General features: G+C 40.6%; 1 protein-coding gene across 4 annotated transcripts in view; it reads left to right on the forward strand.

Annotated features, from left to right (window-relative positions):
- The window catches only part of FSTL5 (follistatin like 5), a 355,157-nt gene that overhangs the window by 72,925 nt on the left and 261,899 nt on the right, over window positions 1-20,333 (forward strand). For all 4 annotated transcript variants that reach the window (XM_081208810.1, XM_081208812.1, XM_081208811.1 and 1 more), the window contains exon 3: window positions 7,545-7,578. In XM_081208810.1, coding sequence (XP_081064936.1) covers window positions 7,545-7,578 — 34 coding nt within the window. The remainder of the gene's footprint in view (window positions 1-7,544; window positions 7,579-20,333) is intronic.

Below are 20,333 nucleotides of genomic sequence, written 5' to 3' on the forward strand. Positions count from 1 at the left end.
TCTGACCACTCACCATCGTCCCACCACCAATTCCCTGGCTCTGAGCCTTCTTCCCCTGGGGGTTCTCCAGCTGGTGCTTCCCACCACTTCTGCATCCACCCAGTCCATGGAAGGACATAGGAAGTTGAATTATACTGAGTGAGACCATTGGTCCATCTAGTGCAGTACTGCCTACACAATCCTTCCTGAATCTGGTGCCCTTCAGATGTTGTTGGACACCCAACTCCAATCAGTCCCAGTCAGCATGGCCAATAGTCAAGAATGATGAGAGCTGTGTAAAATAATCTGGAGGGCAAAAGATTGGAGAAGCTTGGTCTAAGCTGACTGGTAGTGTCTCTCCAGAGTTTCAGCTTTCCAAGCCTTAGCTGAAGTTGCCAGGCACTGAATCTGCGACCTCTTACATGCAAAGCATGTGTCACAGCCCTTCCTGTTGAAAAAAGCAGTAATTGAGTTAGCAACTGCAGTATTCAGTTTGTTCAAAATTATTGTTCAGCGTATGACCATGTTGTTACAGCATGCCATAGAAATCGACATACTTCAACCTAACCACCCCAGGGGCTCAAGGTTGTCAACATTTAGAAATTTAGCAAGTGAGTCTAAAGGAAATAGTTCTTCCACCTTTAACATACTCCAGAGGCTTACAAAGTGGTAAGGGCTGCATTTCAAATCAGACACTCCATGTAGATTCAATATGGGAGCATGTCTTCTAACATTTGCCACTCTCTTGGTGATTTTCTTTGCTAGGCAAGATGTTATAACAGGCAGGCATCCCTTACCCCATAGTAATTTCAAGCCATGCCTGTGGTGTTCACTCAGCACAGCCCTGCACGATGATAATGTCAGGATATCTAATACATCGTAAAAAGAATTGAGCTGATCTTTATACGGAGACTGTCACCCTGACCCTAATCCTTGGAAGTGAATACCCTTGCTTTTTATGTAACTCATTTCCAAGTAAGTGTGCTCTGGATTGCAGCTTATAGCAGCTGGAATAAGGAAAGATTATATTTTTACTCTTGCTAAAGCATTTCAATGCACTTAAATCAGGGGGTTTTTTTTTAACAATGCCAGGTTAGATATATTGCAAGTAGCTTGAAGCTCGTAATATGCCAGAATAGCAATTTGTGTGGTCAGCCATCCAGAATCTCTTCTCGTCACAAACCCAGTGGAAATTTCTTCTCCCCTTTTCATCCGCTGTGCATTGAAAAGACTGGATTGAATGCAGCATGCCTGACACAAAGGAGAGAATTCTTTTCAGCAGTGGTGTGCTGTGCATTGATACACCTCACTGGTTTGGGCTGACATAAGATGATGAAACAGAACATGATGCAACATGGTGCAAATCCTCTGGTATTAGCTTGGCTATTTCATCTGGGTTCCAACCTAGTTCATACATTTAAGCAAGCTGGGGATTCTGGATAGTAAAATTACTTTTTCTGTTGGTAAAGGACCCATATTAATTAATAACAGTGTGTTGCTTATGTTGCACCACCTCCATATAGTTCAATAATAGGTAATATGACTGTTGCTGTTCTGTGTGCTGCTCAGAGAGCATATGGGCAACCAGATAAATTCAATAGTCATTATACTATTTTCACCCTTTAACAGTGGCAGTGTGCTAGGCATTGTGGAATGGGATGAAAGCTGCAGTTCTGAGAATTCCAATGGCAATTCTTATATTTCTATGCTTTCGACAAATCTATTTATAAGACACACTTTAGCAAGGCATTGTTTCGGAAACATCCATTGTCCAAGGGGTCTTTTACCATAAAGATACAATTATGCAAATTTACTTTTGGGTAAGTTTCTGTTGACATCAGTGAATATTCTCTCCCCCATCTGGTCTTTATGAGAGAGCATCTCTTGCATGGATTTGTAAACTTCCCTATGCATACAACTTTCATCTAAAATATGCAGCTGGTATCTGTAGATGCACTAAGCTCATGCATGGCCTGCATATTTATTTATATTTAAGCTAGCTGATGGATTCTTCTAAATAGTGAAAGGATCCCTAAGTGGTATATATACATAAAAAATAATTTTCAATATATAAAATCAGCAAAATTTAAAATCAAGTATACATAATCTTTGTACATGTCCTTGTAGGCTTGTGCAAACCAAAGTTTTAAGCAGGTTTCTGAGATGGCACAACCACACAAATAGTTGCAGTTATGCCTGTGCATGCATTCACTGTATGCATAATAACTTGCCCCAGCTGGTTATGGTCCAGCATTAGAGAACTTTAAAACACACAGCTTTGGTACAACAATATGTTCCCCTTTAGGTTGGAGATATGGCACAACATTTCTGAATGTTCTCCCATGGGAAAAAGTCCTTGTAAAGAGAAAACAAGAGCGCTAGTGAGAATGTAGTAGCCTAGCCCTCTACCTGTTGTACTAACTTTCTATATGCAGTAAGGTGTTGGTGTTGCTGTTACTGTTGCTGCTGTTGCTGCATAAGCATACATTCAGAAATGCAATTCGCCCACCTGTAGTCAGAAGTACCTCCTCAGGGAACTGCTACCAACAACAACAACAACAACAATTTATTTATACCCCGCCCATCTGGCTGGGTTTCGCCAGCCACTTTGGGCGGCTTCCAGCAAAATATTAAAATACAATAATTCATAAAATATTAAAAGCTTCCCTAAACAGGGCTGCCTTCAGATGTATTTTAAATGTCAGATAGTTGTTTATTTCTTTGACATCTGATGGAATGTTTTGTGTCTAGTATGTTCAAAGATCTTGTGTCCATTTCAAAGATGGAATGGTTGGGTACTTCATTACTATCTTGCTTCTAACCTGATCTAGTTTTTGTTAATGGAGCCAATTTGGCATTGCAATGATAAGCAGAACTTTATTTTGTAGAATATTCCTTTGGATTTCTGGGTAAGGTCTAGTGACTTTTGTTAGGAAGGCAGAGGGAAATCTATTGAATGTCTCTTGTTAGTTCACTTTGGTGCTCTTATATTTTGTAATTTCCTTTTGTTAGGCAGACCTTGATTGGCAGTGGATTGTAATTTGTTCTCATTCTTCCATTGATTTAAATCCTGAGCAGGATTTAACTAAAGTGACTCTGATATGCAACAGAACAGAGCAATGTGTATTCAAGCCTAGGAAGGAATGTGGAAAGCAGCAATATCAAGTGAATCTGAAGCTTTGATGGGCCATTTCTGATTTCATTAACACTGGGCTGAACTTTCAATTAACTCTGATGATGCAAGACGACCTGCACCTTTATTCCTGACAGAGGCGCGGCATCTAATAACTGCACAACAGGCAGGGGAAAAAATTACCTTCCATGCAGCTCTTAAAAGTAATGAGCCTTTGAGTGAGAAAATGACAAGCTGGTCCCACTCCAAAATTCCTGAAAAACGTTTTCAGGCCTCTCATTTCTTGTGAATTTTAATACTTATTTGCAGAAATGCCTCAGAGCACATTAGCTTGGAGACTCGGAAAATCAGCAGAGTTATTTGATAATAACTAAAACACAGAAAGTTGCCAGGAAAACTTGAAAATATACACAAGGGGTAGTCTGAAAATCTTGGTACAGGGGAATTGAAACAGGTATTTTTTTGCATGCAGATCAGGCGTTCTACTCCTGAGCTATGGCTCTTCCCTCTAAATACAAACCCCACAGTAACATGAAAACATATAGCATGCTGTCTTTGGGAATAGCTGTGTGGCTGGGGCAACCCTGATTTCCCAGTGCTGGTAATATTGTTTGTTTTACTTCCAAATTTGTTCTGAGTAGAGGCATTTCCAGGGAAGGGTTCCTTTATGCCCCACTACCAAAGCCAGGAGACAGATTTCCCCATCCTTCATACTCCTCTCCCATCAAGCAAATGAATGAGCGGATACAGCCCTGCTCCACAGTTGGACCTTCTGGCAGTGGCCAAATATGGTCTTCTCAGGAGCTGCTTTCTGGTTGGTGCTTGTTGGTTGAATCTGGGCCTCCTTTCAGGGCAAGGTGCTGGCAAAGGTTTGGCAAGTCATTTTGATAGGATGACCAAGGCGAAGGAAGAAGAAGAAGTGACTCTCTCTTTTCCTTTCTTCTGTCACCAGCACTGTTCCTGCCAGGGAAGTCCCAAGTTTCCCCTGGTTTTCTTGGGTGAAATTCTGGAAATTCACAATCCAGTTTGAGGAGACCCCCAGATAATTAGTTCATCCTCAATTAGAAACAGCAGACCAGAGAACTACCCTCTATTGGTAGAAGTGTGGGCCTTGAGAATCTCATTTAGTTATATAAGTAATTGACAAATATGGCTTTGGATGGGTAAGAAGCCTGAATGAGCTTGGAGAACGTGCTTTTGTTATAATAGCATTTCCTACTGTTTTGATACACTCATGTTAGTATGTAAAAGCACAGAAATGGCCTTTTGTAGTGGTATGCTCAACAGGAAGAAGCTGGTTAGCAAATGCCAAAATAAAATAGAATTATTGTTAACTTTGGATAAGCTGAGTGGGGGAAGGTTAGTTTAGAGCTGAAATTCAGGTAGATGCCAGCAGGATAATCTGCTTCTAATTTATTTTCTCCTCTTCCCTGCTGTTGCAACTGCAGTGACTATAATCACTGCAACTACAAATGGCTAACATACTTTTCATATGAATATTACAACAATGTGTTCAACTTGTTCACAAACTCACTTAGAAAGCAATCCTCCCTTTATATGCAGTTACCTGAGAGTAAGAGTCTTTGAACTGCATGAAACTTACTTTTGAGTAAACATGCATAGGTTTGCAGATTAGTGGCTTCTGAATAAAGGATGTTGATTTTCCCCAATCATTAGGGAGAGATTTAGCAAGAGAACCCTTTCCCAGCGTTGAGTTGAAATTTGCAAAACACATCACCTGCTTAAATTCTGCCAACAAAGTGGCTGTTAAAAGTCTCAAGGCACCTTCCAGAAACAAAGATGGTCACCCTATCCTGAACATATTTGAATCACAAGTTGTCCAAAGAAAGAAGTTGAAACTTGAATTTAAAAATTAGGTACAATATTCAGAATTTCCAGGTGTGTTTTGGTGAGTATTGTAATCCAGGCCTTCACAAACCAAGCCAAAGTCATGTAAGGAAAACTTTCTATTTTTGATGCTTTCTTGGAACTACAAAAATAGAGGGGGTTGTCAAGAACCTGACAGGCCACAATCCATTACTGCATTTTGCCTGGTGCATCACAAGCTGTGCAGTCTGTCTTAACTTGTGCCAAGACTTGTAAACAACGAACATCATAGTTTGTTTAGAAAGAAGAACGCTGTGATGTTTGCAAATTGCTTTAAAGAATTAAGCTTCAAAATCTTGTTACAGAAAATCACATTCTCTTGTGATAACAGGAATATAGCTCTTGTTTATTTTTGCAAGTAAATATATGTTTCAATAATATTTTTTAAACAATACTAATTTGAGGCATTTTAAACAATACTAATTTGAGTGCCATTGCACTCCTGTGGCACAACAGGTGATAAAGAATGAATAATTTCAAGGTAGGTTCGCCAAAATTAAAAAACCTGTTACAATAGGTGCTGAATCAAATTAGAAGCTTGGAAAGATGGAGCCCTGCTTGCCAAGTCTCAGTTCAACTTTGCAAGGAATCTTGATTTATGTGAAGCATTTAGATTCTGATTTTCCAATAAGTTCAAAAGAAAATGGTGTTAAAAGGATAAATTATTGTTTGATTTATAACCATTCAATTGCTTATCATGCAACATTTTATGTGGGTTTAAGCCAATTGACCTCACTATGCCTATTGGAATATAGAGTTATAATGCCCCTCTCCATGTGTCTCCTCAGAAGTAAACCCCACTTTCAGTGTCTTGTAAGTGTGTTTAGGATTGCAGCTATAGTTCTTGACAGGGAGTAGGAAATCTAATATGTAGTGGGGAGCTTGTGCAGTTGTTCAGAACTCTGTATGAATTGTACATGCACTGTACTTCCAAACTCTTACGTTATAACAACATCACTATTTTTTATAGAATTGACTTGTCAGTCAAAATGAAATATGCATAGAAATTAAGCTGGAAGAATGCAATATGATGTCAGTTAATGCTTGAATGAGAAATAATGCTCTCATGGTTGCCTGGATACAAATAAGATGTGTGTCATAGAGGAAGGCAAATGTAAATGAATGAACAAATGAGTTGTCAACTTTAGCTTTGGAGTCTGATAAGGGCAAGGGAACTGCTTGTAAGATGGATGACTTGCAAGATTCATCAGTGTACTTTGTATGTCTTTGGACAGTTACTCAGCTTTTCTATTTGATTTTGAATAACTTAGGTGGAGTTTTTTTTTGTTTTTTAAACTGAGTCCTCATTATTAAGGCTGAGGGTGATTTACAATATAAACTTTAACAACAAAATTCCAAGCTAAATAAAACCTAATGAACACTTGTTTCTATTTAAGAAGCCAGTGCAAATTGAAAGGGGTTTTATTGTTGTTGTTGCTTCTACAGGGGATCAGAGTTTAGCCTTTTGGCAAGTCTAGTTAAAAGGAGCTCACTGGGGCAATCACTGGCAACATTTTAAAGTCCTTTTACCTTTCAGACAATGACCAATCAATAAAAACTGAATATTTTTAAGGAAACTAGGTAGCAGGAAAGCCTAGAGATAAAATAGCCCCAAACCCTATAGCACATCAGACAATCTATACCAAATTTGGGCTGCTTGCCTGAAGATCTCTTTAGGGAGGAAATAGAATGGTGTTGTAATTGAGCTGTGGCTGTCTCACAACCTCACCTGCTGTAATTCAGAGGGCATGGGACTAATCAAAATATGATGAGTGATGTCCCACAGCAGGCTCTTATGGAAGAAGGCTGGCCTTGAGATATCATGGTCCCAGACAATTGTAACGTGATGATCTTCTTCCTGGAAGACACTGTGATGCTCTAGAGCACTGGGGATAATGGTGCTCAAAAATTTACCATTCCATGAGATGGACTGCAGCTCTCTGCAAAAGCTGAAGGAAGCCAGAGGCATCAGTCAAGCTGCAACTATAGTTAGCAGTCTTCATTTAGCACAGAACATACTACGGAACAATTCAGGCCCTAACTGCCCTTGTGTGTGGAAGATTTGCAGCAGTTCCTTTCCTTTAAGGCCAAGGTCACTTCAGCAAATGCATGACCCCAACTTTACATCTTAGATGATGGGGAATAGGGGGAGATTCCTGTACTTGGCAATTTTCTTCTGCAAATGAACGCTGAAGTCGGTTATGTTCAGAGCTGGGGGGGGGGGGAGAGAAGAACTTAAACAAATGTTACAGAACAGTCCTGTGCATGATTACTCAGAAGGCCCATTGTCTTCATCAGGGCTTCCTCACAAGTATTTGTGCTTAGAACTGCAGCTTAAGATTTTGATATGCATTACTGCTTGACTGAATTAATCTTGGTGAATTCTGTGGAACTTTCCCTACGGTAAAGGATCAATTGTTCTGCATATACTTATCAACTCTATATGAAAAGGTTTCTTGTCATTGATCTGTGGGTAATAAAGTTATTCTTAGCCTTTAGGCAGTATAGATGGAGAGTAACTGTTGCTTTTTCTTTTCAATTACAGCAGGAAAAGAATCCAGAGAATTCAAGGAATAAAGGTATGTTGCTATGGTAGTAGTTTTTATTTAATTGCTTATTTATGTTTAAATCTTTATAAGCCATATTTTCTGGCTTATAAAGTCTACCCAAGTTGATGAACAAAGTATAGAATGTTTTTTAAAAATAATTACCGACTTTATTTTTATCACTAATTGGAGGCTAATATACTAGCACTGCATTTTTACTCACAGTGCAGAGATAATGCTACTTTTCCTTCTGAATATATGAAGACCTGAATGGAATCGGCTATAGGAAATAAGGTTTTGGTTTGCTTCTGTTATATGAGGATAGCTAATAAACTGTATAGCAGCATATTTATGGAAACTTATTACTCTTAGCAGCAGCATAAGATAAACTGCTAGTGTGTGTCATGGCAGAATGTATAAATTGAGGCGTAGTTGGTCCTGACTCTGTTTCCTAAACTTACACCAAGTAGAAACTGTTGTATGGGATTAAATCTGTACCTATGGCGAGACAAGGAATATTGCCAATGCAAATGAGCTTTGTCCAGAAGCATCTGTAATACAAATAAGTAAAAGGAAATAATTTATCGAGTAAGCATTTCTTGGTGTAATTAGTGCAAAATATTTTAGTTTCACAGATCTGATCACACTTCATTTGAATTGATACAGAATGCTGTAATATTTGCTAGCAGTAGTAGTAGGATATGTAACAAAGTTAGGTAAGTTTCCTTGTCCAGAACAACAGATGTGTGTAAGCCTTGTATAGAAGAAACAAATCAAGAAATGTTGTGTTTGCATCTTGCACATGCTAAAATTGGGTTGAAAAATATTTTATTTTTAGGATTTCAGAGCAAACTCTTTATATATATAACATGGTAAGGCCTGTGTTTTGTTGCTGTGGTGAGAGTTCTCAAACATGCTTAGCATAAAAAGTATCTTTAAAATGAAGCTTTTATTAGTCACCTTCAGGCATTCAGTATGAAGTTAAACAGTAATGAAAGATGTGTTCAGGTGGCAGCACTCGCCTGACCTCTGGTCAGCCATATTAGCACTACTTCCTAGGAGAGATGAGGCAGCAGTGAGGTTGGTGCAGAGCAAACACACCAGCAGAGCTACTCTGGCACTTCTGCCAGTACATTTGCACCAGGCCAGCCTTGATGCTCCCTCTCTGCCTCTCAGTATGCAGCAGCAATGTGGGCAACCGGAGATCTGGTGAGCGTTGCCACTCTACTATGCCATCTGCTAGTGAGATTATATAAACGCTCAAGGTGGGACCATGGAAATGAGCACACTAGTTCTGCCCTTCCCATCACCATTCTCCTTCTCCTCCATGAGAAAGTGGGGCGTCTACTACATTTGGAAAGTATTGAGAAAAGGTCACCCCCTGATGCAGAAATATATGTAATGTTTTACATATGTCATAACACACAGCAGACATGCATATCTCAGCCAACAACAGATATTTACAAATTGGTTACCTTGCTGGGGCATTCCCTTTCAAAGTTAATGAATTTCCATAGGGGAAATTAGACTGGATTTTACTTTATTGGGCTCCATGATCACTGCAGATGGTGACAGAAGTCACAAAGTTAAAAGACACATGCTTCTTGGGAGAAAAGTGAAGACAAACCTAGACAGCATCACTTCGCCAACAAAGGTGCATATAGTTAAAGCTATGGTTTTCCCAGTAGTGATATATGGAAGAATTGATGCCAAAGAATTGATATGCCAAAGAATTGATGCTTTTGAATTATGGTGCTGGAGGAGACTCTTGAGAGTCCCATGGACTGCAAGAAGATCAAACCTATCCATTCTGAAGGAAATCAGCCCTGAGTGCTCACTGGAAGGACAGATCCTGAAGCTGAGACTCCAATACTTTGGCCCCCTCATGAGAAGAGAAGACTCCCTGGAAAAGACCCTGATGTTGGGAAATATTGAGAGCAGAAGGAGAAGGGGACGACGGGACGAGATGGTTGGACAGTGTTCTCGAAGCTACTAACATGAGTTTGACCAAAATGCGGGAAGCAGTGGAAGACAGGAATGCCTGGCGTGCTCTGGTTCATGGAGTTGCGAAGAGTCGGACACGACTAAACAACAACAAAAAGCAAAACCAGTAAAGAAGCCTGCTTCTGAGTACACATGGTTAGGCATGGTTAGCCTTATTACATATAGGCTGCCTCTAGCAACCAGCAACTTACACAAAATCAGCAAACCACATCACAAAAAAAAGGGAAAGCAGCAAGGCACCTGACAGGATGGTGGCAATTATACATCAATGAATATGCCAATAATATACATTGTAGAGCAATATATGTATCTATTAAATATAAAGTTTTTAAAAGCTAAAACTAAGGTAGAAGGCATGTTACAAGGGTTGCTGCTATGATGGTGGTTGAATGGGCAGATGGATGGAAATCTGCATGGCAGTCCATTTTCAGTGGGTTCTTCTGACATTCTTAATTGACTTCTAATAAGCACATGGGATACATACATGTATATTCCTCATGTCACCTATTCTAGAGTTCCCATCTGGAGCTGTGGGAGCGCAGATATATCCACCATGTGGAAGCAAGGGCTTCCCCATTAATTTCAATACAGGGCAGCTCAATCTATTCATCTCTTTGCACATGCAAAGCTGTTCCCTTCATTGAAGTTAATGGAAGCTCTTGCCAGCACATATGCTCACCAGAGCACTGACGCCTACAAGGAATTAATGGATTAGGGTTAAAAAGAAAATTGAGAATCGGTGTGCTTCAGCTTTTCCCCTCTCCCTCCTCAATTGAATCCTGTCCTTCAGAATTCATCATAGAGCTTGCTCAAAAAAAAAAAAAAAAAAAAAAGATGGTCACTTGCTTTGTAGGTTTAAGGAGGTGTTAGTAGTACAAGTTCGTAGATTTGTGAATGCTTAAGTTCATGCCTATTGTATCTCCCTCTGAGATACCTCAGACATGTTGTCTTCCACTTTCACAGCATCAAATTATCTAGAAAGCATTTTCTCCCTGCACAGCAGCTGATAGTAAGCAGGCTCTTAAGAATGATTTCTGAGCTTGCTGCTTCCATGCAGTGCTGTATATGTTAAAGGAGGTCACCAGCACTCTGCAAGTTGGCAGGACCCAGCATGCTCAGAGGTTCATTAGGTCTTCAATTTAAGAGACTAACCAAGTATACAGTTGTCAAAGACCTGTAAAATATTTCCAACAACTCTATCCATTAAAGTCTGCCAAATCTAGTTTGGGGAACAAATCATTGACTCTCTAGCAACCATATGAAGCACTGGTTTTGCTGCAATGGAATGTTCATTCTTTGATACCCAGAATTGCATCTGATTTTTTTTCTCCTGAATTTTGCTACATGCTCTTGGCATGTCTTTATTTGCACTGAAACATCAACATTTGCTTGAGGGGGTGAGACACTGAAATACAAGACATACTTTGAATAAAAAAGTGATCCATTTTTCTACATATTGTTTGCAATTTAGAAAAAAAATGCTTGTGGTTTTCTATCGCTTTTTGTGTGCGTTTCTTCAGGGAATTGATGTAGGCATAATGTTTCAATTTTTATTATCAAACTTCAAATCCTGGTTTCAGATAGTACTGCAGCAAAACTGACATCCTGTTTCTTGAAAGTTTTATTCCCTTGCTTTAGATTTTTGTTTTTTAAAAATAAATCAGTACATCGGGGCTTACCTTATCGCAGCTAGGTAGTGAGTGAGTTCTTCTCCCATTCAGCATTCCTCCAACATTCTGATTTCTGATCTGTTAAAAACCTGCATGGAGAAGAGACATCATGACATCTTCCTCTAGGTTTTAATTGAAGAGTGGAAAGCTGGGCAGACTAGCTACCAAAAGTGCATGAGATCAGTGAGTGATATTCAACTACCGTATTTTTCGTTCTATAGGACGCACATTTTCCCCTCCAAAAATTAAGGGGAAATGTGTGTGCGTCCTATAGAGAGAATGCAGGCTGCGCCGCTAAGCCCAAAGCCAGAACAGGAAGACGGAGCACTGCGGAGCGCTCCGTCTCGCTGCTCTAGCTTGGGGACGGCTGCCCGCACAGCCTCTGCAGGGCAGCGGGGTGCCTTCACCCCGCTGTCCTGCAGAAGCTAGCAAGGCTGTTCCCAAGCCAGAACAGCGAGACGGAGGGCTCCGTCTCACTGCTCTAGCTTGGGGATTGCTGCGCGCAAACCTCTGTAGGGCAGCGGGGTGCCTTCACCTCGCTGTCCTGCAGAAGCTAGCAAGACTGTTCCCAAGACAGAACAGCGAGACGGAGGGCTCCATCTCGCTGCTCTAGCTTGGGGACGGCTGCGCGCAAACCTCTCCAGGGCAGCGGGGTGCCTTCACCTCGCTTTCCTGCAGAAGCTAGCAAGGCTGTTCCCAAGCCAGAACAGCGAGACGGAGGTCTCTGTCTCGCTGCTCTAGCTTGGGGACGGCTGCGCGCAAACCTCTGTAGGGCAGCGTGGTGCCTTCACCCCGCTGTCCTGCAGAAGCTAGCAAGACTGTTCCCAAGACAGAACAGCGAGACGGAGGGCTCCATCTCGCTGCTCTAGCTTGGGGACGGCTGCGCGCAAACCTCTCCAGGGCAGCGGGGTGCCTTCACCTCGCTTTCCTGCAGAAGCTAGCAAGGCTGTTCCCAAGCCAGAACAGCGAGACGGAGGTCTCTGTCTCGCTGCTCTAGCTTGGGGACGGCTGCGCGCAAACCTCTGTAGGGCAGCGTTGTGCCTTCACCCCACTGTCCTGCAGAAGCTAGCAAGGCTGTTCCCAAGCCAGAACAGTGAGACGGAGGGCTCTGTCTCGCTGCTCTAGCTTGGGAACGGCTGCGCGCAAACCTCTGTAGGGCAGCGTGGTGCCTTCACCTCGCTTTCCTGCAGAAGCTAGCAAGGCTGTTCCCAAGCCAGAACAGTGAGACGGAGGGCTCCATCTCGCTGCTCTAGCTTGGGGACGGCTGCGCGCAAACCTCTGCAGGGCAGCGGGGCGCTGCTCTCCAAAGGCTTCAGGGATCTTTGAGGCTGGCGGTGGGGGAAAGCAGCGCTTCGCTCCACCGCCAGCCCCACAAGCTCTGGTGAATGTACCTTGGACGCACCTAGTTTTAGAGGGGGAGAACAAGAAAAAAAATTTTTTCCCTGTTCTCCCCCTCCTATGGTCCTGTGCGTCCTATGGTCCGGTGCGTCCAATGGGGCGAAAAATACGGTAAGTCTTGTTCCGAGTAGACACACTGAAATGAATGAACATGACTAAGGCTGCATACCTACAAGGGGATGGGGGGTTAATGAAAACAATAGGACTTATTTCTGAGTGGACACATAGGGGATTGCCTTGACAGGTCCATGCATTTCAATAGGTCTAGTCAGAGTAAAATTATTTAATTGAAACACAGTGTTTGCTGATTTTCTTTCTTTCTTTCTTTGAGAAAAGTCATTTTACCTCAAAAAAGAGATGAAATATTCCACACAGTAAAAAGCCTTCACTTTAAAATAGCTGTCAGAAATATGGTGGGCAGCTTCTCTATCGTCTCACACTTACAGGAAAGTCCAGCTGAGGACATCATAGGGTTTTCAGAAAGAGCAGACACTCAAGCAGGCTGCAGCATGTAAACCACTGAAAAGACAATTTGCAGAATAAAGAAAAACAAAGCCACTTCAAAAGGGAAGCAAGTGCAATAAAAACAAACCCAAACAATTCCTATCAAAATTATCACTCCCCTTTCATAATTTCCAAGCACAATTTCTTTTCTCATTAACTGGTGGACAATGATCATTTATACAAATTTCAAACCCTAGCTAGGAATGTGAGCTCTGGTTAATAGTAAGCATGGTTTAGCACTGGTGGCAATATGATCCTGAACTGTGATTAAACCAAGTATATGGGATTTGGCTCAGGCTTTGAACTCCTACTATAAATGTTTTTATTTCCATTCGGTTTGTCTTAGAGGTTGCAGAGCAGTAGCCGATAAGTTTTGATCCACATATTGCAGATGGTAATACTTCTTAGTATAATTTGATGGTGGGCAGTTACTACTTGCAAGGTCCCTTTATATGTTTATTACCGATCATTTCAGTTTTATTATTTTGGGTAGTATTTTATTTATGGGCAGTGCTGGAAGAAATAGAACTGAGCTATGTCTGCATATACCGTAGTTTAGCTGTTCTCTGGCCTGCATGAGTACAATTCAGAAATGTGGCACACAAGTGTACTGTAATATAAATAAGCTACAGTGGATTGGATCCAGATGGGCAGCCTAACCCAAAGATCATTGGAATCAATAAAAGGTAAAGGTAAAGGGACCCCTAACCATTAGCTCCAGTCGTGGCCGACTCTGGGGTTGCGGCGCTCATCTCGCTTTATTGGCCGAGGGAACCAGTGTACAGCTTCCGGGTCATGTGGCCAGCATGACTAAGCCGCTTCTGGCGAACCAGAGCAGCACACGGAATCGCAGTTTACCTTCCCGCCAGAGCAGTACCTGTTTATCTACTTGTACTTTGACGTGCTTTCGAACTGCTAGGTTGGCAAGAGCTGGGACAGAGCAGCGGGAGCTCACCCCATCACATGGATTTGAATTGCCGACCTTCTGACCGGCAAGTCCTAGGCTCTGTGGTTTAACCCACAGCGCCACCTGTGTCCCTTTTATTGGAATCAATAGGGGAGACTTAGAAGATTTGCACTAAAGAGATGCTTTGTGGACAATGCTTCTAAAAGTATCTCAAGTTTAGGATCTGCAGTTCCCCACTAGTTTTGCCCCTCATAAGCAAAACTAGATAGCGCCATAGGATATTGACAGGCAGCTCTTTAATTACACTATGAGCTTCTTAACTGTTCGATTCCCTTTCATTTTACTCTTACCTTTAGCAATCAGAATACAAAGTGACTGTTCGCTTGCCGATCCATTTAACAAATGTGATTCTCTATTATTATGAACATATTGCCTGTCTTTTCTAATTTCATTAACAAACATCTGTTCCTTTACTGATCTTTATCTACCAGGAGTAAAGAGGAGACCATATGGGAATAACTTGCTGCATATCTGTCATTCACTTAATTCTCGGAAAACATTGTAAGGCACCTGCACAGTGCTTGAAGCTCTAAAGCCAGTCCTATTTGGAAGGTCGGGTTGATGGCTGTAGTTGGCTGCATAAAGTTGTCACAGGTTGATTTTATTTCATTTGATTTTTACACACAAAAAGAACAAAAGTAAAGCAATAAGAGCTGGAAGCAACCAAAAAATAAAATAAAATTGACACGTCTTTAAATAATCCATGGCGCAGAGTTGAAAGGAATCTTAATCTGATTCTGTGAGTCTTTGTTCAAAATTGCCAGAGTACACTTGAATGGCTTCAAATGCTGGCGAATGACTTGCAATTGTGAAGATATCATAAATGGTGGGTAGCTGAGCATTCTTTGATGTTTTGTTTGATATTGAATAAAAGGTCCTGTATTGTAATGCAAAATATGTTTTAATCTCTGCATCATAAAAGCATAGTTTGTACTGCATAGGTATAATCACATAGAACAACTTGTTTATCGGTTGCGGCACTCCAAATAAAGTGCTGTTCCTGGCACTGTGGAGCCTGAGCAGTCCTCTCGTTTATTGGAGAGCTTCATGGAAAGAAATAGATCTGGAGACGGCTGAAGTGCAAGAGGCACAAGTCTCTTACACAGCTGAACACACATAAGAGTACACTGTATCTACTGTTTGGTGGTATAGTGTTGAAGAAAGCTTACTTTGCTGCTTCCAGTAGACATCCACTGGGGCTTTTCCAAGTGCTTTGTGCATTGTTTTCATCTCCCTCAGGCAGCCCAGTTTTGGAGCCCTTGGAGACTATTGTGATAATTTTGCAAGGCACTCTCCTCCACGGGGACTTGATTGCCACTATTGATCTGTTGAGATGTGCAATGCACAATCCTGTTTGATTTTTGTAGAAACAGTCCTGGTTATTGATGCCTGGGTGTGTGAACAAGATGGTTGTAACTGTGTAGCCTACTACATGCTCTCTTGATCCATGCCCATCCTGGCTGGTTTGGGTAAGTTGTGGAGGATTAACTAGGTGGCTTCAGGGTGTGGTGAATGCCTTGCTGCGTGGTCAGGTGGTCCCCACTGCTTTGAAGGAGTGGGGCATTCCTGAAAAAAAAATCCACTCTGAACACAGAGGTTTCTGCCAATCACTGACCAGTCACCAATACACATTTTTATTTTTTTTACAGTGGTGAACAAGGTGATAGTGTTTTTTTTTACACAGCTTAGTGTACATTGCTTAGTTTTTTTAATGCTGCTTAGTTTTATATGCAGTGTACTGCTGCATTTTGTTTTTATCTAGTATTTAGGAAATATTATCGAATGTTGCATTTTTATTGTTTTATGGGAACAACCTACAAATGTTTGTTCTATGAAGTAAATTAATAGTTTGAGTGACTTGATGTCATATCAAAGTGAATAGTTCAAAAAACATTAAGTTTTAATGTTGGTGTGAACTTCTAAGTGGAAGGGATTTGAGTAATAATAGTATTCCCGAAGTCTGATTTAACAGCAACTGTTCATTTGCCCCTTTGGTGTTAGTTTCAAATTTAGGTCAGTTGGTAAAGTGTGCTTGGGGCCAGTTGGAAAGCACAAAACATAGTCCAATCACATCCTGCCCAACAGAGTTTAGCAGTGTTCCCTTTATTTAGGCATGTTCATTCTATCCCTTTAGGACAAATTTGCCTTCCTCATTTCAGTGCAGAAATGAATTCTTCATACTATTTTTTTAAAATAGGAAAATGAATCTGTTTGGATATTCTGTCCCTGAGGAGACTTCAGCTTGTATACATCCCCCTCACTGTGGGGAGAGGTAAAACTCTAAATAGAGAAACCACCTAGTTTCCAATATGTAAATAAAAATGATTTCACTCTCTCATAGTATAGGAACTTAGCTCTTCTCACAGAGAGTAGAATATATGGGCTTCGCTTTTCACTGGAAATATTGTCGCTGCCTTTCTCTTGTGCCAAGCTCATATTTCACCTCCTTTATTTGGGCCTGATCAGATGGCATTGTCTTGTGCTCTGTCTACTGAGATAGTGCAATTTCATTTTTGTCAACAAAAATACAGTACTGAGGACAGTGGAATGATAACATCCAGGCTGGATCTAGACACATCAAAGAAGTGTTTCAGTTAAACGCACTGTAAATTTAAACAGGCAGGGAAAACAGGTAGCGAAAAATAGGACTCCACAATGCCATCTGGTGGCACAATGTTATATTGCATATACAACACATATAAATTGCTTTTTCTTTACCAATCTAGTTGAGTCTCCAGGGTCTTACACATTTGGTTATGAAGAACAAGATAAGCAGCTACTATGAGTTCTTCCAATATTGTCCAAAATATTGTGGATTCGGGATAAAATCAAGAGTTTCTTTCTCCAAAAGTATGGAACTGTGTAATTGACAATATGGTAATATGCCCTAGGAGTGTTCATAGACCACAAGACTCTGTTCAGATCTGTTCTGTTTGGGGGAATCAAAATTAGTTTTTTTCCAAAAATGGATGAAATTTGCAGGCATATTAACCTCTGCCAAGTGAAGAAAGCCTGTCAAATTGCAGAATGGAACCTACTTTCCCGGGGAAATCCCAGCATTGCAACTCTGTAAGGAGAATAGGTATCTCCTTAGCACCCTTCACCTGTGATATTGTGGGCAACAATTTTACTATGAACTTGGCATGCATTGTAGGGATGTCCCTAAGAAAGAAAGCTGCATAATTTCAGAAAGATTGGGATTATGGTTTGTGAGTTATGATCAGTGAAAAAACCATGTGGATACTTTGGGCCAACAAATCAATGTCAATGTAGCATTTATCAAGATTTATAGTCTTTTAGAAATGAATGATTTTTATTTTATCTTTTATTTTTATTTCATCTTTTAAAATAAAACTTCAGGCTTGTGTTTGGCTTAATTAGCACCACAAGTCACAGAAGCTGAGTGCAAACCTTATATGACAGGAGTGGTTGCTTGGGCATGTAACACAGAGGCAGAAGGACTGGATGTCCTGCATTTTCCAAGCAACTGCTGATAATTAGCAAAAAATATAGAAGAGACAGGAACAAGGTGATGCAATACTGGGACAGCCATTCCTCAAAGCTCTGTAATTGGAGTTCTCTGGTAAAATCATTCTATCTCTGTAGAAGCTTGCCTTGTCTGTCACAAAAGAGCTGTTTCCGTACCTTGGCATCTTCCTTATATGATGTTTGAAAAATGTTTCCAGTTTTCCATTCTAAAGTGTTGGCAGCCTATTATGAAGATGATTATTTAGCTCTCTTACTTGCTCCAAAGTACCTTGGAAATCCCTGCTCATGTTTAGGCACTTTGGAGAGATTGTACTAGGCTCAGATAAGCCCTGAAGCTGTCTGAAGTGGCTCCACTTTGATCCTTGGCTTGAGATTTGTCCAAACATTTTGCACACCCCAATAATCCACTGCAACACTATCCAGTAGTTAAGAACATAAGAGCATCCAATAATTAATAATATTTTGTTGTTGGAAAAGAGAGAAGTGTTAGGTAATGAAATATGTTACATTGTTGTAGATTATTCCCAAATGCTTCTAGGGCAACCAAGTAGACATGTGAGTTATATGTTTAGTCATGTAAGACATAGTGTTTCTTACAGAGTAGAGAAAGGTGGAAATGCTTTATAGCTATTATCTTACTAATTCTCTGAAAGAAGGAGAGCACAGCAGTCCCATGAGATTAGACCACTCTGTCTAATCTCATGTTGGTTGAAAGCCACAGACTGAAAATCTTCTATCTTCCCTTGTTACAACATCTATAGCACAGCTGGGATTGACTGCTGCACCACACACACACACACAGTGTAAACACACACACACAGTTACATCTGTGTGCTTAAGAGATATAAAGTTGTCTTTCATATACAAAATTATCTATAACCTTATGCCAATCAATAGCGTGCTATTTGCCTGTCCCTATTTAGAATGTTTCACTGGTCAGTTATTCCGAACCCTATTACTGCTGCATGAAAGACATTTTTCATGGCAAAATGACCCCCAACAAAGAGTCATTGAATTTAAAACTAGTCCAGTCCTCCATTAATAAAGAAAGGAAGGTTATTGGTCCGAAATTGCTAGCAGTGCATGTTAGTTCTACCATGCATAACAGGCTGAGTGGCTGTGAATGTTCCCAGAAGATGGCAGTAGTGTACTCGGTACATTAGCCAGCCCATTACATCATCGAAAGCTCTTTCTTAATTGCCAATTTTCTGTTTTAAAAACTAATGTGTGTCTTTTAATACAAAATATTTAGTCGTGTCATGTTGAGCTCTTTTCAACAAGCTTCCGTTCCTGAACAGCAATATGGCAGAATCCAGGATACTAACTGGAGAGTGAATTGCTGACAGAGTTTTGAAGACTGAAGTGTTACCTTACTCCCAGCAGTTAGGTGCATCATCCAGTTGTTAGTATGCAACACAAAGATGGAGTTTGTTGCCTGTCTGTCCTAAAGATACTTCAGGGAGATTTCTCTCAGGAAAAGCAGATTTCAGAGTTTAGGGACTTAATGCATTGGAAATTCAGTGCTTATGCACACTGCAGAAATATATAGTGTAAATATTTACTAGCCTTTTTCAAAACTGAACAGAAACTTTATAAGAATCACCAACTACCTTAATAACCTAACAAGGTAGAGTTTTGTTGTCATCATTACAAAATTATTGATTAATCTCAAGGGTGTTAGGAGTTTTCCAGAGGATACTGTGGAGGCAAAACAGAATCTCCTTCTTCCTTGCCTACTGTAATGCAGCCTACCTTTAATTTTATACCTACCTGATCTCAAAGTCAAAATAAAGTGTTTTAGGTTGGTCCATCAATGCTCTCAATAGATGCTTAGTCTCCACTAAGTCACATAAGCAAAAGAGGAAATATTCAAAATTATGAAGCCCTTCAGAGCTTTCCAAAACACCATACAGTTGTTGTTGTTGTTGTTGTTGTTGTTGTTTTAAGGGAAACACTAATGCCATTATTTGTGGTGCAATCCTGTGCATGTCTATCTGATGCGTTCAATGGCACTTATTCCAGTAAGTGAATATAGCCTTACAAAAGAAAAAGAAAAGAAAAGCTTAATACGCTTTCTCAACATCAGTTTATAGCTTCAAGTCATGATTGATTAATTTTAGTCAAATATCAACCTTTTACATTTTATTCCATTTTGGATTTTATATCGGGGCCAAATAAGATAAGATTATGGAATGTCATATCACTCTTATTTAAAGAAGCAGCCTGATTTAATTGAGTCCATAGTGCTGGGGAAAGGGGGTTAAGCTTTAACCACTGTGCAATTTTCCAATGGAAAGACCTCCCCACTCCCACCCCACCCCAAAAGCTGCTAGTAGGGAAAGTTTTGAGAGAGTGAGCTTAATTGGGGAAAATCACAAGAAAGGATTAAGGGCCCCCCATCCAGCAACCTATCATCAATTTAATTCCATTTATGAATTGCTTCCCATAAAATATGTTGAAGTGATTCACAATAAAAAAACAACAATAAAAACATTAGCACAAAGTGTGTGTGTGTGTGTGTGTGTGTGTGAAACACTTTTTCTATATAAAAAACAATTAAAACAATTTCACACATAAAACCCTGCCCTCATGGGCCAACTTTGAAAGGTGGGCAGGAATAATCACCTGTCAAAGTTGCCATATGGGGTAAGGGAAGAGGATTTGGGCTGGCATGCCAACCCCCTCCCCCAATAATGTAAGAGATCCAGCCATGGATCCCTGCAATGTCTGCTAGTTGGATATATTTTGGGTAACAA

This window comes from Podarcis bocagei (assembly GCF_964188305.1).
Source record: "Podarcis bocagei genome assembly, chromosome: 9".
NCBI classification, from domain to species: Eukaryota; Metazoa; Chordata; class Lepidosauria; order Squamata; family Lacertidae; genus Podarcis; species Podarcis bocagei.